Source organism: Bufo bufo, chromosome 2 (assembly GCF_905171765.1).
Source record: "Bufo bufo chromosome 2, aBufBuf1.1, whole genome shotgun sequence".
NCBI lineage: Eukaryota > Metazoa > Chordata > Amphibia > Anura > Bufonidae > Bufo > Bufo bufo.
This window is the reverse complement of record NC_053390.1, coordinates 616,481,565-616,508,334: the sequence shown is the minus strand read 5'-3', so window position 1 is coordinate 616,508,334 and position 26,770 is coordinate 616,481,565. Positions and strand designations below refer to the sequence as shown.

Sequence of the window (26,770 nt, the reverse complement as noted above, 5' to 3'; positions counted from 1 at the left end):
AACATGTCCAAATCCTGTGCCATAGGTCCGCAACTGACATTCAGGACGAGGTGGAATGTCAAAACCATATATTGTCCTTTGCATTAGCTTGAAGTGTGTTTCCCCTCCACTTCTCACTAAAAGGGGGTCAATATCAGATTTGGGGGGGGTCTGACTCCCTGCACCCTTGCTGAACAGCTGTTTGAAGATAAAGCAGCGCCCATACCAGTGTTGCCTTCTCTGCTGTGTTTACCTACTTGTCACAGCAATTGCAGTGGTGAGCAGGTGTAATTACATGTATGGCGTCCCCATTCACTTCTATGGAACGGCTCTGAAGTAGTCACTTGAACAGAAAGAGACGTCCCATAGTAGTGAATGGGGATGCCATACTTGTAATTACACCTGCTCACCACTAAGTATGGCATCACCAATGCAGCAGGCGATTGTCAAGAAGTAAACGTTCGCTAATGCCATCGCTCGTCACCCTTACAGACCCGTTGTTTGCCGGCAGCAGTTCGTGCTGTGTAATCACACTCTGAAGTTGACCAGATAATTTCAAACAAGCGTTTCTATGAACACTCATTAGCGATTATCTGGCGGATTTGCGGCCCGTGTAACGGTAATGAGAAGAGTAGTGGAGCGAATCCAGCACATGTCTGAAGAGACCATCTACATTATAACCACCAATGTTGGGCATACTGGGGCATCCATCCGGTTTACCCAGCAAGATATTCGATATTACCAGTCTTCCGGCGCAGGATCGCCGAGTTCAAAGTTTTGCTATCATTATGTTTAAGCATGGGGATCATCTGGAGGGGATATAACACCCTAAGAAAAGTGATCATCTTGACCGAATGCTGTAGGCCAAGATATGAAAGGACGAGGCGTTTTAACTGCAGCGTGTTCACGGAACACGATTAACATTGCTTCGATAAAGAACTCTTTAATGCCACAGAACCATTTAATGGAAGGAATACTTGTTCACTGCATTTATTATGTAGATTTCTGCAGGAAGATTTCATTATGGTGGTTACAATGTATAAGTTAACAAAAAAAATATACTTTTCACATTACAAGACATACAACATTTACATATAGACAGTTCTATAGACGTATTATCCATGATGCAAACGCACTCTTATGTACATATTATGTAAAGACATTATTGAGAATGATAAAAAAAAGCAAGACATCTTAAGACCAACTGATAAAGGAGAATGGCCATGTATTGGTAGGTTAATGCAGAAGGCTTATAGTCATGAGTGGCCTGAAGAACTTGCAAAGAGCATCAAGATGGAAGACAGACACTGCAATTTATTCTTGATGTATTCTGGGAGTTTGTCGTTTTCTCCATGTCTACAAAAGAAGATGTGTTATGTTAAAGACGAGTTGTGGGGCGTATATCTTACCCAATAATACATGGCGGTCATGGACATTCTCAAACATTTATTTCTACATCTCACTCTGCTAGATGACAGCAGCTAAAGGCTATCTTCTTTAAAGGGACACTTCCATCAAAAATCTGTTATCACATATTAACTTCTAGGTGTATGTTCTATGTACTTCACATGTCACGCCATGTTTTCTTCATGCCCCGACTCCAATTTCCACTTTGTTTGGTCTTTCGGCACAGCAAACAGTGTTGCTAACCCTTTTCAGTAACGGTACTTTCGCACTTGCGCCAGAGGATTCCGGCAGGCATTTCCGTCGGTGGAACTGCCTGCCGGATCCGTCAAAACGCATGCAAACTGATGGCATTTGTCAGACGGATCAGGAACCTAATCCGCCTGACAAATGCATTGAAATGCCAGATCAGTTTTTCCGGATGACGCCGGAGAGACAGATCCGGCATTTATTTTTTTCCAATTTTTGGCGGTCTGAGCATGCGCAGACCGCAAAAACAGATCTGTTTTGCCGGAACACTCTGCATTAATGCATGCCAATGGGGGAAAGAAAATGTCGGATCCGGCATTCCGGAATTTTGGCCGGAGATAATACTGCAGCGTGCTACGGTTTTATCTCAGTCCTGAAAAGTAAAAAAGACTGAACTGATGCATCCTGAACAGATTTCTCTCCATTCAGAATGCATTAGGATAAAACTGATCAGTTCTTTTCCGGTATTGAGCCCCTAGGACGGAACTCTATACCGGAAAAGAAAAACGCTGGTGTGAAAGTACCCCAAGACTATTACTGCGGCCAGGTAGAGGCAAAAGCGTGTGGGCATCACAAATTACATACACCAACCAGTGCTCTTCTGTGGGCATCTTTATCTAGGCCTATCAAAGGAACAGTACAGAGGTCATACTGTTACCTGTTTTTCCCCATAAGTTGACAAAGTATCAAAGCATTTCAGGTTATTCTTTGTGGTGGAAATGTGACTTTATAGTTGGAAAGCCATCCATCAATCAGTACTAAGCAATTATACTCATTGACAAAAAAAATAATGCACCCAGATAGAAATGTTGGATGGTTGCAAAAAGGCAGCTGTGTAAATTATTACAGCTGTGGTCTGATTAGAAACCGGATGTTACCACAATGAGGGAATAAAAGTGTTGCCCCTATATATAGAGAAGAAAAAAAAAAAAAGCTCTCAGATCCTACTTTTGGGTAGAGTACCTCTTGGTGAGAGATCGTTGACTACTAGACATGCCTCTGATGCACTTGAAGACACTGATCGTTTTTAGAGATGAGCGAATTTCATATTTTGAAGTTTGTTTGCGATTAGTTTACTGGTAAAAGCAGAATTGCGTTATGGATTCCGTTACCATGGACCATAACGCAATTCTATGATGGAATGCCTTTAGAGGCATTCGGTTATTCATTCCTTCATAATAGAAATCTATGGACTGCATAACAGATTCGTCCCGTTTCCGTTATGAAGTGGAGTCCTCGCCTGCCTAATGGAAACGGGACGGATCCGCTTTGCAGCCCTTAGACTTCTATTATGACGGCATGAATAACGGAATGCCACCCGTCATAGAATTGCGCTATAGTCCATGGTAACGGAATCCATAACGCAATTCTGCTTTTACCAGTTAACGAATCGCAAACGAATTTCATAAGCGGAAATTCGGTCATCTCTAATCGTTTTGACGATTTGCCCATCAGCGGTATTTTTCCAGCAGCTTCTCGGCATATTTGCCATGCTGTGGCCGGACAGACTTCCGGCGCACACGGTAGTCACGGATCCGGCTGGCTGTTCCCCTGCCGGAACCATTAACGCTACTGTAAAACAGGCCTTCTAGATATGTGCAGGACATCTGGTGGCCACATGTGTTGTCTCTCATGGCAGGGCTTCCAACTGCCATTTTTCAGCAGGATAAGGGTCCATTCACACGTCCGCATCCGTTCCAGCACTTCCGTTTCACACGGACAAGAAAAGGCATTTCTATTAAAGTACCTGGCCTGTGCGGTCTGCCGGTGTCCGTATTTTGCGGATCCGCAAAACACTTGCGGACGTGTGAATGGACCCTTATGCTCAACCACACACAGCAACGGTTTACCAGGAATGTCTACTCCAGATTATAACACTTTTCTGCCTGGCCAGGTCACCAGATTTATAGTCAGTTGATCAGTTATTGAATCAGCTAGGATACTAGCAACCTACGTGTGCGCAGGATCTGCAGGCCCGGCTGCAACATCAGTGGGCAAATGTGCCGCAGGATACCATACAGAACCTCGTATCTCATCTTGTATCCAGGCTAGTGGTGGCCCAGCAGGACACTAGATCCTCCTTTCAATTGCAGAGTTTTCCCTCAATAAACTTTCTTTCGAATACTGTAAATCTAATTAAATTCACACATAGAAAGTTTCCTTTTATTCCAACAACTACTTCTTGGTGTTTTATTTTTCGGTCAATGAGTGTATATTCAGTACTGAATACATACACTATGAATATGGTACAATGCCTACTCCGCATATTAAAAGGTATAAAGGTAGTACATGTATATCACAATACAAACTCTTCTCCTCACCTGGTTACTTGTCCATTTGGTGCTGTGTATATAATAGATGAAACTCCAGGCTGTACAACCAGCTGAGAGCCGTCATTGAACTGCACCCATACTGCCCCAGTGTTTAACTATTACAAAAAGAAAATGGTAACCACTGAAAACCATTGAAGATGTCAGCAAGCTTGGGCTGTGCTCAGTATTCACTTAGGGCTACACAGTAACATTGTAACGCTAGGCTAGAAATACCCACTTACCTGAGATGCCCAGCCAACATTTTTAACAAAAACGGACTTCAAGACTTGACCAGGATCTGGAGTGTGACCTTTTGGCGTGCTGGATGAAGGTGCGCTCTGAGCCGATAATAGAGATCCCTCATAGGAGAGAATCTATACAGAAAGTATAGTTTCAGTATCAAATCTAAAAATCAACATGGTAGTTAAAGGCTATCTACACATTCAGGGGCAATTTTCTTTTCAGGGTTGCATTTTACTCATTTTGGGCTAAAATAAAAAAATCTTCAATTAAAAATAAATATTCAGCTGTTTTGTCACAAAGAGTTTACTGTCTGTGTGAATTGTACTTTCATTTTGTGCCAGACATCTAATAAATCTTATGTCTATATTACTAATAGGTCATAAAGATAAGAATTGAGCTATGACGAGTGTTTAGGTCAGAGATCAGCAGCCCTTGGCTGAGCTGCCTGAGGGGAAACCGTAAAAATACAGAGCTGGCTAATAGAGAATCTCAAGGCTAGGGCTGAAACGATTACTCGATTAAATCGAGTAACTGGACACCAAAAAAATCCTTGATGCAAATTTTTTGCAGAGGATTCGTTTGTGCCTTGTGACTAGGAGTGGGAGTGAAGTGCTTGCTATTACTCCCGCTCGGTGGTCTCCCGCCGGCCGGCACCACACTGTACTGCCATAAGCGCTCACTATGACCTGATGCAGTGTGACGTGCAGGAAAGGTAAGGATTTTACTTCACTGGCGCTGATAGCTAGAAACGGGAGATGATGGCACTGGAGCCTGATGGCACTGGAGGGGGAGAACCTGATGGCACCGGGGGGTTAAGCCTCATGGCACCAGGGGAGCGTCCGGCAAGGGAGGGGACTGATGGCACGGATGGGGGAGAGATGAGTTTTTATAAAAGGAAAACATTTTAATTCGTTTCTTTTCTTATTAGAGTACTTGATTAATCATTGGAGTAAAATCGGTAGAATACTTGATTACCAAAATAAAATCGATAGATTCAGCCCTACTCGAGGCTGTACAGAGAACGGGGCTCAAAATTTTTTATATAGACCAATTGAAAAAAATTAAAAATTTCATCTCAAAATGAGCACGATGCAATAATAAAGAAAATTGCTCCCAAAAGGTTTACATAACTTTTAAGTATACATCACAATTAAATACTTAGAGTTGTACCAAGTTTAGAAATTCTCCCCTAACTGATCACTGGAACCTCCACTAATCCTGAGAACGAGGGTCTCGTTTCTCCGATCAGATGGCGCAGCAGGTCAAGCATGTGTCCTGTCACTCCATTGTCTAATGGAGTGTCTCAGGTAGCAGAGTACAACATTTAGATATTTCCATCGGTCCCAGTGAGAATGAATAGCGTGGCAGTGCACATCCTCAACCTGCTGCTCCATCCGGTCAGATGAAGAGGACTCCATTTCTCAGGATCATTGGGGTTTTAAGCAGTTGGACAGGTTCGAGCATGAGGTGTGATAGGGTTTTTAAACCCTTTAATATTATCGATTCTGCATTGGTGCAAGGTTTCATAATAAACAGTTTACATTTTTGAAAAATGGAGCCACTTGTCTTTGTTTCTGCTTCTCTGCATTCATGTACTCTATAAGCCTTAGGCCTCAGGCACCAATGAAAGTCTATGGGGCCGTTCTTTTTATTACAGCTGGGGGCGCTAAAAATTTTTTATTTTTATAAAGTATAATCACACACTATGGGGGGACATTATTTTACCAGGGGGCCTACCATCTGTGGCTGTTCTCAGACGGGTGGGTCTAGAAATAACTGCCAAATTCATTAATTTTTCATGTCCATTTTTAACGGACATGAAAAACTGATGCAAAACGGACATTAAAAACAGACACACGGCCAGAAAATGAATGCACACACTGATGCAAAATGTCCATGAAAAACGGACAGTGTGTTCGTTTTTAACGGACGTTTTTTTTTTCCCACTGTCGTGTGCATGAGGCCTTAGTGCCCATTCACATGGAGCAATTTGCCGTCAGAGTTTTGGCATGGAGTCCACGCCAAAATTCTGCTGGCAGCTGCGTGAGGTGTCCAGACAGACGGCACTGAAAGCAGTGGCATGTGTCCACTCGTTGTTTACCTTTATTCCATAGGACTAAACCGCAGCAGAAACCGCGCTGGATTTTGAAACAAAATCGGCCATGTGAACATGCCAATGGCAGAATTTGTTGTAGAAAATTTCTGCAAAATGAGTATCAGTTTCCTTCATGTGAATGAGGCTACCAGAAATGTATACGCTTCCCTCCAAAACAACGCTATTCAAAAGGAATTGAACTGTTACCCTTAGAATTTAGTTGATACCATGATATAGGTGGATATTTTAAAATGATTTGACTCATTATTTGACCCATTTCAGAAGTTACACACAGCCAGATGAGACGTTATATGCACTGACAGTCCCCGTATTTGCATACTGTATATTAAAACATAATTTTTCTCAGTAATGTGAACATGGGACCAACACAGTATATATATTATGTTAAGGGTCCATTCACACGTCCGTAGTGTATTGCAGATCCGCAATACCACCCCCCCCCCCCATAGAACTGCCTATTGTCCGCAATTACGGACAAGAATAGGACATTAGGTTTTTTTGCGGAGCCGCAGTTCGTAAGTTCGGAGAGCACATAGTGTGCTCTACGCATCCATTCTTGCCCCATTGAGAATGAATGGGTCCGCACCCGTTCCCGATATTGCGGAACAAATGCGGACCCATTTGCGGACGTGTGAATGGACCCTAAATATGAGGATTTCTTTAATATGAGCAGCTTAAATACTGTAAACACCGCACATCTAAGGACTTTACTAATCCCCAGTATTTTAATCATCTGCCCCTTAGTACATATGGGAATATCGAATACCCTACAAATATGTGCAATAATTGGGGATCACAACATGTGACATGCATACCCCAAATCACTTACAGAAGGGTTGATGTTAGACATCTGGTGTGGTGAGGATGCGCTGCCAAGTGCCTGATTAGTTGGGCTTTGACTCTTGTGTCCACATACTGACTCCCCAGAAGGTGGTGTTTGTGCTGGAGGTTTTGGGGAATCAGTGCTCACTGGTCTCCTAGAGATCGAGAAAAATTATGATTATTTCCCTTCATAAAATCAGTGTGTAAACGGACTGTCACACAGAAAAAATGCTGTGCACTTAGGGCTTATTCAAAATATTTTTTAAAAATACTCTTTATAATCTTTTTATTGTAATTTTTCATTGTCCACTTGTATGAATGCAGCAGCTCCATTCATCTCTATGGGGCTTTCAATGAGAAGATGAGTACAATGCTCAGCCATCACTGGCAGTCCCAGAGATGAATGGAGCAGCAGCACGCATGCCCAAATTGTCCCTCTGTTCATACATGGACAGACAGGACCCTCGTTCTTGTGACCGGTGGGGGGAGTGTCACCATCTTCACCATCAGACCTTATGCCCTATCCAGTGGGTAACGTGGGTATCCCAAATCTAATAGGGCATTCATGAGAGGGGTTGTTTTTTATTAGAGATTGTTGAGTCGGAGGTCTGGTAAAGACAATGTATATGGATGGTACAGGGCAAGCAGTAAAATCTTACCTCCCAAATGTGATTGGAAACAATGAGATATTGTCTCCCTTTTTTTCTTCTATGTTAATTGCCGATTCCAAAGAAAGACAAACCTGATGACTCTGTAATAAAGAAAATCACAACTGAGATCAAGCACAACGTAAGATAGGATGCAAGCCAACATAAAACACAGCAACTTTCCGTTTTTGTAAAGAGTAACAGAATTTTCTCCATTACTTTATAATGTAATAAACAAGTAATCCGCCTGGAAGCCTAGTACAAGCTCAGGTTCATTACTTGCATGGAACGCCTTCTACGATCTCCACCTTGAGAGACATTCCTGCCCACGAAGAGCGAGTTTCCGACCCCTTAGATGCCATAGCCCAGGACTCGACAAATCCCAGGCGCCAGGTCGCCATGGCGACCAGGAATTTAGTCGTGGCGCTTGGGTATTTGTCAGCCCGTTTTCAAAGGTGCCCGGGCGATGGGTGCGGAGCTGCCGTTCTGTCCGGAGGCAGCACCGTTTGAAACAGCTCCTCAGTCAGTGAGTCACAGCACACACAGAGAGCCGCTGGCAGCAGGGAGGGGAGGGGCTCGGGAGGAGTGTAATCTGATCCTAGAGTGGAAGCTGCTTCTGCCAGCCCCTCCCCTCCGCGCCCACCAACCAATCAGAGCTGAGGCAAGCACTAGCAGCTCTGGGTCACTGACACAAGTACAGGAGGGAGTCTAGAAAGAATCGAATGAGTCTCAGGTTAAAAGAATCTAAAGATCCGACTAAGTTAGTGACTCATTCGATTCTTTGAGTTAAAAGAACAGGTTACACTGAGGCTCTAGGCTGATGCTTTTGTTGCTGCAGTGATAAGATTAAGGGACAGGAGCAGAGAGAAAAGTGACAGGACAGTTTAGATTACAGGTTGAATTAACCCTTTAGGGTCAAATTGGCTTCTCAAGGAGATATACATGTTAAAGGCATCCCTTCTTCTGTTTCATTCAGTAGCTATAGAACTAAAGGTACTTTCACACTTGCGGCAGGATGGATCCGGCAGGCTGTTCACCCTGTCGGATCCGTCCTTCCACTGTTTCGCCGGACCACCGCTCCGTCCCCATTGACTATAAATGGGGGCAGAGCTCTGGCGCAGCACGGCAGTGCATGGTGAAAGGCCGCCGGACTAAAAGTACTGCATGTCCAACTTTTTAGTCCGGCGGCCTCTCACCGCGAACTGCCGTGCTGCGCCGGAGCTCCACCCCCGTCCCCATTATAGTCAATAGGGTCCGGGGACGGAGCGGCGGTATATGCAACATGGTATACAGCATTATTGGGGGGGCTCTATGGAAAAGTGGGGGGGGGGGGAGCACTATGGGGGCACCTACTGGGGGCTTTATGACGCGGCTCCGCCTGGCTCCTAACTTTTTTAGCTGGCTCCTAGATTCCAAGGAAATTTGTCAAGCCCTGCCATAGCCACATTTCACCACAGCATCTGAAGGGTTAAATGTCCATAATCGGCATTACCGCCAATTGAGGACATTAGCCGCAGGTGTCTGTTGTACGAAACAGAATGCACCGCTTGCTATCGTGCTAACATGTACGGGGGATGTCGGGAAGGGATTAAAGGGCATCTGTCAGCAGATTTGTACCCATCAACCGGCTGTCCTGTTACATGTGCACTTGGCAGCTGAAGGCATCTGTGTTGGTCCCATGTTCATATGTGCCCGCTGGCCGCTGCACCAAGCAGTGAAAACATCATTCCTGGCCCTGTCAAAGTGCAGCAGGTGAGGCAGGTGCAGAGATAGCAGAGCCTCTAGGTGTAATGGCAATGCCCACGTTGCTCCTAGAAGCCCATATGAATATATTAAAACCTCATTTTTCTCAGCAATGCGGACACATATGAACATGAGACCAACACAGATGTCTTCAGATCAGTCAGTGTTAAAAATCTGCTGACGGGTGCCCTTTAAGAGGTTTTACAATAAGCTCAAAATGGAAATGGTTTACATTTGTAATTAGACCATTGATTACCTCATTGGCATGATCCACATAGCACTTTATTTCATCACTCAAACCGTTAACTCTGCTCCCATCTTTCAGAGTGTACGACTTTCCAGACTTCTCTATTACTCGAGTAAAATCAGCGGTCTTGTGAATTTTTGCTCCTGAGAAAATGAACACAAAATATAAACTCAAATAGTCTTCTTCTTACAGTAAAAAGGGTTTTCCAAGACTTTATAACTGATAATGGGGGTCTGACACCCGGGACCCACCACCAATCAGCTGTTTGAGAAGGCAAAGGCGCTGGTAACGCTAGGGAGGTTAGTCACGGTCACCGCCTGGCCACCTTAACCCCCCCCCCCCCCCCCCCCGAGACTGGATGATTTCATCCACGCACGGGGAGAAGCAGCTGCAGCCATGCGGGGACCAGGAGCAGGGAGCCAGGTAAGGCCCCTCGGATAACCCCTTTAAGTTACATATTTTATCCATAAAATACACAACCACATTAATACACATGACAGAACCACACACAGTTTTTCCATTGTGGATTTGACCCGCACCCTTTTACTATATGTAGAATTGTGTTTTCTCAACGTCGCGCGCACATTTTTATCAACATTCACGTTTACCCGCCTTCTCTCTTTATTCAGCTTTCACCTGTCAAATGGAATGGAGCAAGATCCACTATGTGCAAGTTAACCCTTCCGACTTACCATCGTAGAAACAGGCCTCAAAGTCAGCACTGGGGTGGTTCTCCATTAACATACATTTTGCATATCTAGTGTAGTAGGTAACCTTAGGTGTCTTGGACCTTACAAGCTGGATGAACTTTGACGCATACTGGTATTTTTTCCAGTACTTTTCTGTATAAAAAAAAGGGAATAAAATGTGAAGTTGAAGTTAGCAGTAAACCGCTGCAGCCAGGACCATTCATATTACTTGCAGTATGAAGATATCATTAAAACTGCATTACCAAAATGAACTTGGTCTTAGTGATTTCCACAACAAACATAACCTTGAACGGTACATTATTAAGATTACAATAAGATGCAAGAATATCCACCAATGATGGTAATTACACCGCCCGATGTAGTGCGAGCACTGATGGGTCAACACGTCGGCACTCGTTTGCTCTGTCCTGATTACACAGGCCAAACAGAATGCTGGGGGAACAAATGCTACCGCAGTCATTCCTCCCTCACAATGTTCTACTGATTATCGGCAGCACATCCCCGATTACCTGCCGATAATCGGGCACCTCTCATCCTGATGAAAGATGCCCATCAGCTAATGAAGGAGGACGTTTACTCATTCATTGGCTGCTGAAATATACGGCTAATTATCGGGAACGAGAGCTCCTATGCACGCTTGTTCCCGATAATTTGCCAGATTATTGTGCAGTCTAATAGGAATTCATGGTTATTGTGCTGCAGAATGTTAACAATGACTCGTTCACAATGAGTGTATGGTGCAAATATCCATTGAGAATTTAAATTATCCGCTCCAGTCAAGTGACAAAGTTCTGTGAGAATAGCTGTAGTACAGGCTCTGTGATAAACCAGTAATGGGAGCTGCAACAGGGTGGCTCTCGAACCTCAAAACTAGCTTCCAAGACAGATGTTCTTCACTTTCCCCAGACCTGTACTATTAGGCCATGTGCTGCCATTGTGGAGGACCAACATGAAGAATGCTCGTACCTGGTAAACTGTCAAACGTGTAACTGAACATGTTTTCTGGAGGAGATGGAGGTCGATCCACTAAAGGAAACCCCTTGCCTTCATTTGGATGGTAAATATAAAACTGAAAAAAGGTCAAATGTTTTAATCAGTTACTTAAAATTATTTTTTTTTAAAAAGAACATAATACATACTTTATGTAAAGAGTCTTCTAAGCTCTAAAAGAGAGGAGAGGAGAGTCTGTCTTCAGTTCTACTGAGTGCTGAAGACCCCTGTGTGTAACATACAGAGGCTTCCAGCCTGCCTCTTGTCACTGGCTCAGTCCATGACTATGTAAGCCTACTATCACTGTCCATCACCCTGCCTATCTGACGTTTTACACACAGGCATCTTCAACACTCAGTAGAACATTGAAGACAGACTGTCCTGCTCAGTTACAGCTTGGCTAAGAAGACTCTACATCCGGTTTCTTGTACAAAGAAACACCTTTCCCTAATAAAGTATATTACATAAATGTTTAAATATCCCTGTCCCTACACTATATTCAAAATAAACAAACATAAAAAAAAATGTTCCATCTCAGTTAGGCTTTGCTCACAAGTGTTAGATTTGACAAGGTGGAAAAGCACAATGCAGATGAGCCCCATTAAACAGGGCTGATCCTAGTCAGAACTGCGGCTCTTCGCACTGCACATCCACTGCAAAAAACGGAGTGATTTTTGCCACAGATCTTGCAAATCAGACACCTGAGGAATGCAATTTTATTTATTTTACTCACTAATATAGCACCAACATATTCTGCAGCGCTTTACAGACATCATCATCACTTATTGTCCCCAAAGGAGCTCACAATCTAAGGTCCATATCAGTATGTCTTTGGATTGTGGGAGGAAACCCAGGCAAACACGGGGAGAACATACAAACTCCATGCAGATGTTGTCCTTCAAGGCACCAGTGCTAACCGCTGAGCCACCGTGTGTTTTTCTAAGGCCTCTTTCACACGGGCGTTGCGGGAAAAGATGCAGATGCGTTGCGGGAAAATGCACAATTTTCCTGCGCGAGTGCAAAGCATTTTAATGCGTTTTGTACGCACGTGAGAAAAATTGGCATGTTTGGTACCCAGACATGAACTTCTTCACAGAAGTTCGGGTTTGGGATCGGTGTTGTGTAGATTTTATTATTTTCCCTTATAACATGGTTATAAGGGAAAATAATAGCATTCTGAATACAGAATGCTAAATAAATTAGGGATGGAGGGGTTAAAAAAAATAATAATAATTTAACTCACCTCATCCACTTGTTCTCGCAGTCCGGCTTCTCTTCTTTCTTCTTCGAGGACCTGGGAGGAAAAGGACCTTTGGTGACGGACCATGTGATGAGCGCAGTGACGTCACCAAAGGTCCTTTTCTCCCAGGTCCGCAAAGAGGAAGAAAGAAGACGAGCCGGGCTGCGCGAACAAGTGGATGAGGCGAGTTAAATTTTTTTTTATCCCTACATCCCTAATTTACTTAGCATTCTGTATTAAGAAAGCTATTATTTTCCCTTATAACCATGTTAGAAGGGAAAATAAAGATCGGGTCCCCATCCCGATCGTCACCTAGCAACCATGCGTGAAAATCACACCGCATCCGCTTGCGATTTTCACGCAGTCCCATTCACTTCTATGGGGTCTGCGTTGCGTGAAAAACGCACAATATAGAGCATGCTGCGATTTTCACGCAAAGCACAAGTGATGCGTGAAAATCACCGCTCATCTGCACAGCCCCATAGAAATTAAGGAGTCCGGATTCAGTGCGGGTGCAATGCGTTCACCTCGCCCGTGTGAAAGGGGCCTTAGGAGCAGTTATAAAAATATATCCTAGACCTAAAAAATACTGGTAAGTGTACATTGAAAGTCCTATCACAGCAGGATCTCTGCTAGATGGATAGGAAGGAGATGCACAAAACAGGAGAAATATCTGAAAATAATTGTCCATACTGATATCACAAGTATTATGTTGTAGCTCCTTTCATCTCTACAAGGATGAACATGAGCCAAGAACTACTACTTGAGACCTTAGAACCTTTCAATGATGAAACCTTTGAATTTATCTAAAAAAAAAGTCACTTCTCCGCACAGATCTTCCCATAAGGCTCTAGAACCATAGAGACAACACCTACCAAATTTCCATCGCAGGATATGCGCAAAACCTCTTTGACTCGTTCCTGAGAGTTTTGTTCTTTCACAAATTCCATGCAAACTTCTCCAGTGTCCAAAATGCTGACCTGCCAAAAGACAATTCTCTTACAATGTCTGCTAAGGGAATCAGCGACCCCCCCCCCCCCCACGTACAAAAAAAGAGCTGGGACCATCAGCCAATGCTACATACCACCGCATTCTTGGTTTTCTGCCTGATCGGCTTCAGTCTTTCGGAATTAAGAGGAGGAATTAGGCTTCTCAGGGAGCCATAGTTTGCAGCTTGTTGAGGTAGCTTTGACTTTATGGTGTGTGGATTTTCTTCTGAAGCCGGGTGTTTCCTCGCTCCTTTCTGTGCGCCGTCAAGGGAAGAGTCGGTCACTTTTTTCATTTTAACATCATTCCAATTAGACAGGGGAGCCTCGTGCTGTATGCCTGGTTGGCCATAATAATTTCCAGCAGAGTTACTTATGCTGCTCACATCCTGAGGTTTTTGTATTTGACCTAAAAATTGAAAAAATATCAACTGCATGTTTTTTTTTTTTTACAATGCATTGTTTCTTGAAGTATGAGGATTAATATAGTACATATTATCTGTAAATCACTTTACAATTCTTATACCCAACCGAACTAAATCTGGGAGCAGCTTTTGTGCTGCAGGCAATGTTTCTTGCTATGGGGAACTAACAGGGGCGGACTGGGAGCGTAAAGCAGCCCTGGGAAAAAAATAAAATAAAACTGGTCGTCCAAACTGACAGATGACAGCGCAACACAAGCCACAAGTAGGCAGGGACAATAGGAGTAGTCGGGGCCAGCAGTACCATAGTGCAGTTCAGAATACCGTCCCAGCAAAACCAAATACCACAGGGCAGCATAAAATACTGCGCACGGTAATACAGTTGAATTTAGGACACCTGTGGCCAACTGCATAAGTACCTGATACTCCTACATTAATTAATGCTGAGAGGATCAGATCTTTATGTACCTGGCCAGCAGCTGTGAGGGGGGCTCGGGTGTCCACCTGGTCAGAGGCCCACCGAAAAATTTCCCTGTAGGGTCTATGGCCAGCCCACCCGTGGTTAACTAAGGCCGAGTTCACACTCCATCAGTGTGTTGTAAACCAAAACCAGGTGCGGGTCAAAAACACAGAACAGATGCAGATCTTTCCATTACACCTGATCTCTGTGTAGCCTCCACAATAACCGATGGAAATTACTGACCAAATAACTGAAGTGTGAACTCTGACTAAGGCCTCTTGCACACGACCATATGGTTTTTTCTGTATTTTGCAGTCTGCAAAAAACAGATCCGCAAAAAATATGGATGACGTCCATGTGCATTCTGTTTTGTGCGAAACGGAACAGCCGGCCCCTGATAGAACAGAACTATCCTTGTCCGTTATGCGGACAATAATAGGACATGTTCTATCTTTGAACGGAAAAACGGAAACGAAAGGCATACGGAGTACCTTCAGTTTTATTTTGCGGATCCATTGAAATGAATGATTCCATATATACAGAGCGCAAAAAACGGAACGAAAAAAAAAAAAAAAAAAAGTTTGTGTGCAAGAGGCCTAAGGCTACATGCACACGACCGTCGTGTGTTTTTCAGTCCGCAAATTGCGGATCCGCAAAACACGGATGGCGTCCATGTGCGTTCCACAACTTGCGGAAACGGCACAGACAGCCATTAATATAACTACCTATTCTTGTCCGCAAAACGGACAAGAAAAGGACAGGTTATATATTTTTTTGTGGAGCAACGGATGCGGACAGCTCACGGAGTGCTCATTGAAGTGAATGGGTCTGTATCCAGGCGGCAAAAACTGCGGCTCGGATGCGGACCAGAAAAACGGTCGTGTGCATGAGGCCTCAGGCAGTTTTCCTTTACACCAGTGTTGATAAACTCTCCCCCTCTGGAGTTAATCATCTTGCGTCATCCTCTCCAGCTCCCGTGATCCTATACGTGCACAGTTCACCCCCGGGCATGCACACTCCGATAACCACTGAGGGTATCTGCCTCGTGCACATGCACACTGCTGCAAATAAAGCCGATGCCCTCAGTGATTATCGGAGTGTGCATGCCCGGCGGTGAACGGTGCACCCATAGGATCACGGGAGCTGAAGAGGATGACGCAAGATGATTATACGGCTGGCCAGGAGTTAGGAGTGCAAAACAGAGGGGCCTGGGCACTTACAGCCAGAACGCCACCCCAGGGCACCTCAAAGCTGCTTTTTGCAGCTTTAGAAAAAATAAATCTGACTAAAACGACAAAAACTAGGATCAGGTGTGCAATATAAGCAGTGCAGAACCTGAAAAGTCGGTGACAGACTCCCTTCAACGGACATGTTTAGAACCAGGTCATATAATAAGTTTAAGACCATGCCACCATGCCCTTTAAGATTTGATACCTGATTCGTGTATCATATTGCAGTGGACACCTACCATTTAACTGCATGGCTCCAAACCATTGCTGCACAGTCTCCGCTTTGCACCTTTCATCGGATTTGACACCTGGGAGTTTTGGAGGATAGAAAAATTCAGACCTTGAATCAAAAATAAAAAAGTAAATATTAAAATCAAGCAAAGGGATATGTAACATTACAAGGTGCACGTGTCTCGCCTGCAGACTAAAAGTCCTGTGTCTGAAATCAGGGCTTCAATGACACTTTACTTATGTGAGTGCACCTAGACTTTGGTGGAAATTGCCCAAAAATGAAGGGTAATTTGTAGGTTTAAAGAAATGATCTGCGCCAGACCAGACAAGGGTCGTCTCATCACGTCAATACTAAAGCGAGATGGGACTAAGAACCACCAGAGTAGGCCAGTCAGGGAAACAGCATTGCTGTGGACCCCATGCACTGCCATAAGAGCTACTGAAACAGCGGAGCACCGGCCCACTGCGCGGTTTCCTCGCCACCTGGGGGTCACGACTTGTGCACACCACAGATAACACCTCTGGGCATGCTCCAACTTTCTCAAAATGAAGAATAGGACATGTTTTAATATTTGCAGAGGTCATCCGTGTGCTTTCGGTATTTTTGCCTGACCCATAGAAATCAATGGGTCCATGTACGATCCACAAAAAATAAAAATAAAATTAAGATTGGATGCGGGCCCAAAATAAAGTGATGTGTGAGACCTTAGCCTCATCTCACCTTAGTAATGGCGCAATGAGACAACCTATTTAATGGAAAAGGTGCTGTGGAGAGGTTAAAAAATAATAATACTAAGATCCTAAACTACAATAATTGTTAAACAGGATCGGCAAAAAAGGGTCCGCTTTGTTATGCACCTACGAACACATCTGTCCAGGGAAGGGTATAGTACTGAGGCAAATGGAGCTGAATAGCAATACCAGACACACGTGGGCATGGACAGACGTGGTGCTGGGAAATCATGCGAGGAGTGATGACAATTGAAGCTAGGGAGTGCAGCTATGGTGCACCGAACGGTCCCTCTAAATGCACCTAAAACACAATTAAGCATTTCTCAATATGGGCTGCGAGACTCTGTAAAGGCACCGTCAGCAGTTTAGACCATACTAAACTGCTGGCTGCAGTAGGTACGGGCTGATGACAGCAGTACAAACCTACCTTTTGTGTAACTGGTCAGAAATAGTGAGTATATGAAGTTTTATTCTGACAGATTACTCTTGCAAGTGCCCAGGGTTGGGTTTTACTGTGAAGTGGTCTCTGCATTCAGCGGCTTCATAGCCCCTCCCCTCTGACTTGAGTGACAGATGTATCATCCAACCAGGAGACCTGTACAGCTGTCGGTGAGAACATAGGGGAGGGTCTGTGAAGCATCTCACTGCAGTGAGTACTTCACTGTGGGGGACCGCCTCCAGGGCAGAACTTAGCAGAATAAAACTTCATATTATCACTACTTCTGATAAGAAAAACTCCACAAACTGTCTGTCCTGCTTTCCCCAGCCCCTACCTAGTGCTGCCAGCAGTACACTTAACTATACCTGATGCGGAGTTCACCACCAGTAATTTTTAGCTATATACTCACTGTGTGCCCACAAAGCAGCCAGGCAATGGCACTTCTGAGAGCCCATACAAAATAAAGAGGACTCTTCTCTATGCAACACATGGGCGCCTTGCAGGAGTATAGAGACATAAATTAGGGACATCCACTGTGTGTTAGGTGTTATATTCATGCAATACTGTATTGCTTTTAAGGCCTCATGTACACGGCCGTTGTTTTGGTCCGCATCCGAGCCGCAGTTTTGGCGGCTCGGATGCGGACACTTTCACTTCAATGGGGCCGCAAAAGATGCGGACAGCACTCCGTGTGCTGTCCGCATCTGTTGCTCCGTTTCGTAGCCCCGCAAAAAAAAAAATAACATGTCCTATTCTTGTCCGCGCTTTGCGGACAAGAATAGGCAGTTATAGTAAACGCTGTCCATGCCGTTACGCAAATTGAGGAACGCGTACGGACGCCATCTGTGTTTTGCGGATCCGCAAAACACACCACGGTCGTGTGCATGTAGCCTTACGCAAACAAACGTATGAATTATAGGGTTTGCTGCAGATTTCTACCACATATTTCATTCTTGACACTGCAAAGATATCCTGACTCCACCATCCACCAGAGAAAAGGTTGTATTGCTTTCTTAAAAACATCACAAATAAAAAGGGGCCTAACCAAAGGACAGGCCACCAACATAAAGGTTCCAGAGAACCTGTTCTTAAAGGCTATATACAAACACCTTTGGGAACATAATTTTTTTTTTTTTAGGATTGCATTTTATTCATTTTGGGATAAAAATAATTTTTTCCAATTGGTCTTAATAAAAATATTGAGCCCTTCTGTCAAAGGGTTAACTGTTTGTCTAGCTGTGAATCATACTTTTTACTTTCACTTTGTGAAACCCTCATCTCTAATTTACTAAAATGTCAAACATTTTTTAAAGCCTCATTCTTATCAGCAAGATAAGGACTGAGCAATAATGTGTGTTTATAAGGTCAGAGATAAGGAGCCCATCAGCTGAGCTGCCTGACAGAACAGAATAAAAATTCTGACCCTGCTACTACAGAAACTCAAGGCTGCACAGAGACAAGGGTTCAACATTTTTTTTTACAAAGATGTATTGAAGAAATGATTTCTAGCGAAAATGGAGTATGATGCAATAATAAAAAAAAATTGCCCCCATAGGCTTACATATCCTTTAATGGTCCTTTCACACTAGCTTTCCGGTATTGAGTTCCATCACAGGGGCTCAATACCGGAATAAAACGCTTCAGTTTTATCCTAATGCATGCTGAATGGAAAGCATTCCGTTCTGTATGCATCAGGATGTCTTCAGTTCAGTCCCTCTTACGGTATTTGGCAGGAGAAAATACCGTAGCATGCTGCGGTATTTTCTCCGGCCAAAATTCCAGAACACTTGCCATTAAAGATAATTTCCATCTAAATGTATTAAATACCGGATCCGGTACAAAGTGTTCCGGAAAACCGGATCTGGTTTCCCGGTCTGCGCATGCGCAGACCTTTAAAAAAATGTGAAAAAAATAAATACCGGATCCGTTTTTCCAGATGACACTGGAGAGACTGATCCGGTGTTTCAATGCATTTATCAGACGGATCCGCATCCGGATACAAATGCTATCCTTTTTTTATACGGATTTCCGGCTCCGGCAAGCAGTTCCGGCAACGGGACTGCCTGCCGGAATCCTCTAACGCAAGTGTTAAAGTACCCTAAGATAGGTCATCAATATCAGATTGGTGGGGGTCAGCTGAGCTCACTGGAACCAGACACCGTTCTGTTGGTGCATTGGCAATGCACGGTTACTGCAGTTTCTCCCTGTACATGTGAATGGGAGCTGAACATTAGTAACCTGGCTCCAGCACACTACATGCTCTGCCATCAGCTGATCAGTCTGGGCGCCAGGAGTCAAACCCTCGCAGATCTGATATTCATGACCTAATGACAGGTCATCGGTATAAAAGACCCAGAAAACCCCCTTTCATGAAAAAAATGCTGGTCACAGCATTTTTTTTATTTTTACACAAAAAGAAACACTATGGGGGAGATTTATCAAACTGATGTAAAGTAGAACAGGCTTAGTTGCCCATAGCAACCAACCAGATTCCACCTTTCATTCTTTACAGCTCCTTTGGAAAATGAAAGGTGGAATCTGATTGGTTGCTATGGGTAACTAAGCCAGTTCTACTTTACACCAGTTTGATAAATCTCCCCCTATGTAGCTTATAAGATACCTCCTGCCAACCAGACATCAGTACCATACCGCAAATGGTCATTTATCATGTATAAACCTATGAAACATTGTATAAAACCAGCACGTGATCACAAAATAGACTTTACTTACGGAGTTCTCTCTTTGACCGGAGGCGAGGCAAGTCTACCCAAAGAGCTGTGGGCTGCTTTTTCTGTGAACATCTGAGGGATGTCTCCATAACTATTTGCAGGAGAAGACGCGGAGGTCCTGAACCCACTCAGCTGGCCGGGTTTATTCAAAGCCTCCACAGAGTGACATCTGTCCACAAAGCTGTTTGGTTTACTACGAGAGGCACCTGTCCTGTCAGAAGAATGAGCCCTTCGGAGGTAGCGCGAATGTGGCCTATCTTCACTGACAACAGCTTTTCTTCCCCTCCTCTCAGCGGAGTCACTGTCCTCTCTAGGACAACCGTGAAAGCTTCCACCATCCACTGTCAAGACATCATTTGGTTGTCTATCCTTGAACTGAAAGACATTCATTTTGTTGGGAAGTGACGGTCCTGATAAAATCCTTTTCTCCTGTAGGCGCCCACTAACACTAACCCCAGAAGAACCAGTAAATCCCGTAGAGATTGTAGCATGTCCACTGTCAATGGAATCTTCCACAGCTCCCGTATCATCACACGTGGAAGAAGAATACCCCGTCATGAACAGGTGGTCCAGCACAGAAGAAAGACTCAACCGATCTGCAGGGTTTTTGCGCAGCAACTTAAATATCAGATCCTTCGCCTCCCTTGACATAAAGCTGGGCAGTTCATAGTCTGCCAAAACTATCTTATTTAAAGTGTTCTTCACAGTGTCTGTGTCAAAGGGAGGTCTTCCCACAAGGAAAGTATACAACATGCACCCCAAAGACCAGACGTCAGATTCAAGACCGTGAGCACTCCTGGTAGCAATTTCAGGAGCAATGTAGTTCGGGGTGCCACACATCGTGAAGTGCTTCTCGTTTGGCAATTTTAATTGAGCTGCCAGTCCAAAGTCTGCAATCTTAATATTCATATCGCTGGAGAGCAGGAGGTTGGAGAGAGTGAGGTCCCTGTGCAGAATGCCATGCGAATGTAGATACAGCATCCCCTTAACTATCTGTTCCATGAAATGGCGAGCTGTTGAAAGATGAACAATAGTTTACAAAAAATAAAATAAAAAAAATAAGTTTCCGCTAATGAATTTTAATAGAACATCAGGTATGTGGGTAAGGCTACATGCACACAACCATATGCGTTTTGCGGTCCGCAAATAAAAACTGATGCCATCCGTTTTTTTTTTGCGGATCCATTGTAACAATGCCTAAAACGGACAAGAATAGGACAGGTTTTTTTTTTTTTTTGCGGGGCTATGGAACGGACATACGGATGCGGATAGCACACGGTGTGCTGTCCGCATTTTTTGCAGACCCTTTGAAATGAATGGGTCTGCATCCTATCCGCAAAACAAAAACGGAACGTACGCGGAAACAAAACGTTCGTGTGCATGTAGCTTAAGGGTCATCTACCTACCATAGCAGGCTGTGAAGCTAAACCTTCTCAGCCATGGATAAGTCTAGGACTCCACTGTGGTTATTGGTTGTAGCAAAATCACAGGCAACTGACCTCAGATGCTCACCCTGCTGCTTCTAGCGCTGAGCTCCAGTCCTCTCTGCCGCTCATGTCACCTTCCTGGCTGCAGCGGTGACGTTCTGTGTATACAGGTCACAGCTCCAGCCAGGAAAACAATCAGCAGCAGGGAGGACAGAGCGCAGCGCTGGAAGAAGCAGGGGAGATCAGAGCGCAGCGCTGGAAGAAGCAGGGGAGATCAGAGCGCAGCGCTGGAAGAAGCAGGGGAGATCAGAGCGCAGCGCTGGAAGAAGCAGGGGAGATCAGAGCGCAGCGCTGGAAGAAGCAGGGGAGATCAGAGCGCAGCGCTGGAAGAAGCAGGGGAGATCAGCAGTAAGGAGGACAGAGAGCAGCGCTGGAAGAAGCAGGGGAGCTCAGCAGTAGGGCGGACAGAGCGCATCGCTGGAAGAAGCAGGGGAGATCAGCAGTAAGGAGGACAGAGCGCAGCGCTGGAAGAAGCAGGGGAGATCAGCAGTAAGGAGGACAGAGAGCAGCGCTGGAAGAAGCAGGGGAGATCAGCAGCAGGGCGGACAGTGAACAGCGCTGAAGGAAGCAGGGGAGATCAGCAGCAGGGCGGACAGTGAACAGCGCTGAAGGAAGCAGGGGAGATCAGCAGTAGGGCGGACAGTGAACAGCGCTGAAGGAAGCAGGGGAGATCAGCAGTAAGGAGGACAGAGAGCAGCGCTGGAAGAAGCAGGGGAGATCAGCAGTAGGGCGGACAGAGCGCAGCGCTGGAAGAAGCAGGGGAGATCAGAGCGCAGCGCTGGAAGAAGCAGGGGAGATCAGAGCGCAGCGCTGGAAGAAGCAGGGGAGATCAGCAGCAGGGCGGACAGTGAGCAGCGCTGGAAGAAGCAGGGGAGCTCAGCAGTAGGGCGGACAGAGCGCAGCGCTGGAAGAAGCAGGGGAGATCAGCAGTAAGGAGGACAGAGAGCAGCGCTGGAAGAAGCAGGGGAGCTCAGCAGTAGGGCGGACAGAGCGCAGCGCTGGAAGAAGCAGGAGACCGACAGCTTCATATGCATAATTCATGTTAACATGCAGACCTGACCCTCCTGCCGATGCTGCCTGGCAACATGGCTGATGATCGACGGTTCCGTCCATCAACAGCCTCCATTCATTTACACCAGGGACTGCTAGGGAAACTGGTGCATGCGCAGTCCGTCCCCAGTGTAAGTGAACGGAGGCCGCTGATGGACAGAACCCTCTATCAGCGGCCATGTTCCCAGCGCGGCGCCCAGAGGACCTGCCTGTAAATGTCAACTATTCATATTAAATCAGACATCAGTGCTTATTACTAGCTGTATGCATGTCCTCTTATCAGCACATGCGCAGCTAGTAATATAGACTGGCTAACCACTGTAAAGGACAACCTGTAAGTGTACGATGGAATTTATCATAGTATAGTATATAAGCTAGTACTGTTCTACCTTCTTTTTCAGAAAATGGTTTCTTTTTGTTCTTTAAATATCTGTTCAGCTCCCCATTGTGACACATCTCTAGTATCAGGTACACATAATTGCTGTCTTCAAAATAGTTGTAAAGCTAGAAGACAAAAGAAATCTAGATGAAAACACGTACAAAAAGCGATTCAAAGATCTACTCCAAATCCGTAGAAATTCATACCTCCAAGATAGACGGATGTTTCAGCTGGCAGTGGATCTCCACCTCATTGCGCACCCGCTGCACCATGCCCACCCGCTGCATTGCTTTTTTGTCTATCTAAATTTTAAAACAGACAGACATTGGCCAATGGAACAGAGAGGCACGTATGCCCGCTCGATAAGGAAATAACTAATCTCAATAGTATGGAAAAAAGCTCAACTAATCTCAATAAGAATAAATACTTGTGTAAAAAATATAAATGCACAAAGAAAATGTACTATAAAAAGTAATTGTGCAAAAAATATATAATAAATAACTGTGTAACAAAAAGGCAAACAAGAAAGAATGGCGACATGGATACAGTATTAGGGTACTTTCACACTTGCGACAGAGGATTCCGGCAATCCTGACGCAAACGGGTGGCATTTGTCAGACAGATCCGGATCCGTCTCTCTGGTGTCATCCGGAAAAAACTGATCCAGTCTGCGCATGCACAGACCTTTAAAAATGCAAAAAATATCTAAAAAATACACCGGATCAGTTTTGCCGTTACACTTAATGCCGGATCCGGCAAATGTTAAGTATTTTTGGCCGGAGAGAAAACTGCAGCATGCTGCAGTATTTTCTCCGTCCAAAAAACGTAAGAGGGACTGAACTGATGCATCCTGAACGGATTGCTCTCCAATCAGAATGCATTAGGATAAAACTGATCAGTTTTTTTCCGGTATTGAGCCCCTGTGACGGAACTCAATACCGGAAAACAAAAACGCTAGTGTGAAAGTACTCTTACATGGGACTTACCATTTTGATAGCAACCTCGATGCCAGTATTTATGGACTGTGCCCTGTAAACGCAGGCAAAAGAACCTTTTCCGAGGAGGTTGAGGACCTTGAAGTCCTTAAGAAGAAATAAGATAAAAAGACATATTAGTCAAGCAAATCAGTCAGATGTGTAAAAGTAAGGAGGGTTTAGGTAGAAGCCTGTGCCCACGGAGGATGGAGACCAGAGAAGACTTCTAGAGGGCTTAGGTAGAAGCGGATGGAGACCAGGGAAGACTTCTAGAGGGCTTAGGTAGAAGCCTGTGCCCACGGAGGATGGAGACCAGGGAAGACTTCTAGAGGGCTTAGGTAGAAGCCTGTGCCCACGGAGGATGGAGACCAGGGAAGACTTCTAGAGGGCTTAGGTAGAAGCCTGTGCCCACGGAGGATGGAGACCAGGGAAGACTTCTAGAGGGCTTAGGTAGAAGCGGATGGAGACCAGGGAAGACTTCTAGAGGGCTTAGGTAGAAGCCTGTGCCCACGGAGGATGGAGACCAGAGAAGACTTCTAGAAGGCTTAGGTAGAAGCGGATGGAGACCAGGGAAGACTTCTAGAGGGCTTAGGTAGAAGCCTGTGCCCACGGAGGATGGCGACCAGGGAAGACTTCTAGAGGGCTTAGGTAGAAGCCTGTGCCCACGGAGGATGGAGACCAGGGAAGACTTCTAGAGGGCTTTCATACTGTCAGCTTGGATGATGCCTAAGCTTGGGATGAGTAGGGGTCCGGCTGCTGGAGGAAGAGGCAGCTGTCACATCCATGACCCCAGGTCCCCCCCCATTACCTCAATGCAGTTCTCTCCCTGGAGCAGAGGCTTGCAGCCCCCTCCTGCCTGCTTCTCATCTTCTCCATGCGGGGCCTGTTCCCTGGAGGTGAGGTTGGGGAAGAGGAAGGTGAGGACCCTCTCCAGCATGTTGTAGAGCGGACGTGCACCCAGGACAGCTGCAGGACAGTACTGAGGAGGATGGCGCCGGCTCCTGGCCATACATCCCGGTTCTGTTCCCGCTGCCCCAACTGACAGCACAACCACAACATGACAACGACCACAACACCGGGAGGGGGAGGGGCCCGGCACCCCGGGGACGCCGCAGTAACTAAGGCACCATGGCAACCGGTCCCTGCAGACGGCTCTCCGGGCATACCTCGATCCTCCCTCCTATGCTGCTCGCCATGGTTCTTCTGCTCCGCTCCGGCTCGGCACATCCTCGCTATCTTCCTGCAGGACCCCGGACTGTACCGGTGACCCAGTGCTGTCGGCGGGGCTGAAGGCTGGGGCTCTCGGCTCCCGGTTCCATTCCCGCGACTCAGGTTGTTATTTGAAAAAATCCGCCCGTTATAGTCACGTGATGCGAGGGTGGTGACGTCAGAGGAAATGCCTGCGCTTGCCAGTCACGGGAGGCTTCGTGTCATTTTCAATAAAGTTCTGTGACAGTGGGAAGTTTGTGTGTGTGAGACCGGGGGCTCGGGCATAATGGAATACGCTGCTTGTTTAAGGCTCAGTTCACACTTGTGTTTGGGTTTCCACCACTTTTTATGGTAATGCTCAGTTTATTTCGCTGTCAAAATTTTTGAAACCCCGTCAACTTCAGTGGCTGTCCGTCCCGACTCCCCATTCTCAGTGTGAGACCAACACAGATGTCTTCAGCTGCCAGGTCAGCCAGTGTCATAGGCACAAAACTGCTGACAGATGCCCTTAAAGGGTAAATGGGGAGACGGTATAGGCGCGTCTGGTAGGAGCTTATATTATGCCAGCCAAAAAGGATTGGGCATTGAAATTCAACTCGAGACACCCCATCAAAACCTCCAAAATGATAAGTCGGGGGTCCATTGCACTCCTGTTGTAGCTGGTGTGGAAACAAGAGCTGTCCTCTCTGCTATATTACCCGGCACTCAGCTTTCCCGGGAACAGAAACTGCACGTTCTCCTGAGAAGAGGCCATAAGAGGGTCCTTTCAGCCTCATCACAGCATATGGTGTATTTCTATAAGGAGGGTTACTAGGGGGTCTAATGGGCAAGGTATGCCTATACAGGGACTCCTGCTGCATGTGCGCCAATCCCGGCTGTTTAACTCCTTACGTGCTGCAGGCCAGTACAACACAATCTCAGCTCAGTGATTCAGCGCCTGCGCAGCAATAGGATGAGCACTGCTTTCCAGATCCTGAGCCTGAGCTCCAGGACTGGATGAGATGTCACTGAAAGTGGATGGGGGAGTACAGAGAGCACAGGGGTGTTATGCTAGCGGTGCTACGGCTAACCCCCTGGTGCTCCAACTAGGTAATTTATAAATTAATATGACTCTGCACTTATTAACCCTAAAGAGAGGAAATAAATATATTGTTTTATTCAACATGATCAACCCTACCAGCAATATGCCTAGTTTAATAGGGTTGATCATGCTGACAGAAGCTCTTTAACATAGACTCCCGGGCATGCCATAGCTACATGCCCACAAGACCCTGCCGTAGGCTGACCAGATCTTATGTGTATGAGGGTGACGGTGATAGCTGGCTACAGTTATTTCATATGTATGGCTATGGTATGAGTGCTCTATAGGAGGTTTAAAGAGGACCTTTCACCGGATTTTATTAATTGAGATAAGTACCTGTACTTGCGCTGATACTGCCACCATGACTGTTTTGTTAAAATAGCGCTCCTACGCCGCACTGTGCCCCCTGGTATTTTCCAGTCTCAGGAGCAATGGGGAGGAGACGCAGTCTTTCTCTGTGGGCGTCTCCTTCAACCTGGCTGTAGCGTTGTCCAATCGCAGCGCAGAGCGTCACAGAAAAAAACCTCCCTGGCTGTGACGCTCTGCTCTGCGATTGGACAGCGCTACAGCCAGGGAGAAGGAGACGCCCACAGAGAAAGACTGCGTCTCCTCCCCATTGCTCCGATGCTCAGTATTTGCATACTGAGCAGGGAAAATAAA

General features: G+C 45.5%; 1 protein-coding gene across 2 annotated transcripts; it reads right to left on the bottom strand.

The window, feature by feature from the left end:
• Nucleotides 1–579: 579 nt before the first annotated feature.
• Nucleotides 580–25,149, bottom strand: PLK4 (polo like kinase 4). Of its 2 annotated transcripts, none has more exons than XM_040420506.1 (16): nucleotides 24,987–25,149; nucleotides 23,833–23,928; nucleotides 23,053–23,148; nucleotides 22,857–22,971; nucleotides 19,932–20,943; nucleotides 16,039–16,139; nucleotides 13,787–14,097; nucleotides 13,578–13,682; nucleotides 11,439–11,541; nucleotides 10,455–10,604; nucleotides 9,772–9,905; nucleotides 7,785–7,876; nucleotides 7,133–7,280; nucleotides 4,187–4,318; nucleotides 3,954–4,060; nucleotides 580–1,335 (listed from the first exon to the last, which is right to left on the bottom strand). In XM_040420506.1, exons 1-16 carry the CDS (start codon nucleotides 25,014–25,016, stop codon nucleotides 1,236–1,238), a joined length of 2,832 nt encoding a protein of 943 aa, XP_040276440.1. In that variant the 5' UTR covers nucleotides 25,017–25,149; the 3' UTR covers nucleotides 580–1,235. The 2 variants fall into 2 exon arrangements, with proteins under 2 accessions (XP_040276440.1, XP_040276439.1); XM_040420505.1 differs by lacking the exon at nucleotides 24,987–25,149 and adding an exon at nucleotides 24,629–24,757.
• Nucleotides 25,150–26,770: the final 1,621 nt, after the last annotated feature.

Excerpts from the sequence above, each read along its gene's own strand:
- PLK4 (XM_040420505.1), bottom strand. The coding sequence starts at position 24,757 with ATGCTGGAGAGGGTCCTCACCTTCCTCTTCCCCAACCTCACCTCCAGG. Across the intron at positions 9,906-10,454 it reads TGAGGCCTGTTTCTACGATG|GAGCAAAAATTCACAAGACC; the intron begins GTAAGTCGGAAG and ends TCATTTTCTCAG. Across the intron at positions 7,281-7,784 it reads TTTCCAATCACATTTGGGAG|GAGACCAGTGAGCACTGATT; the intron begins GTAAGATTTTAC and ends CTCGATCTCTAG.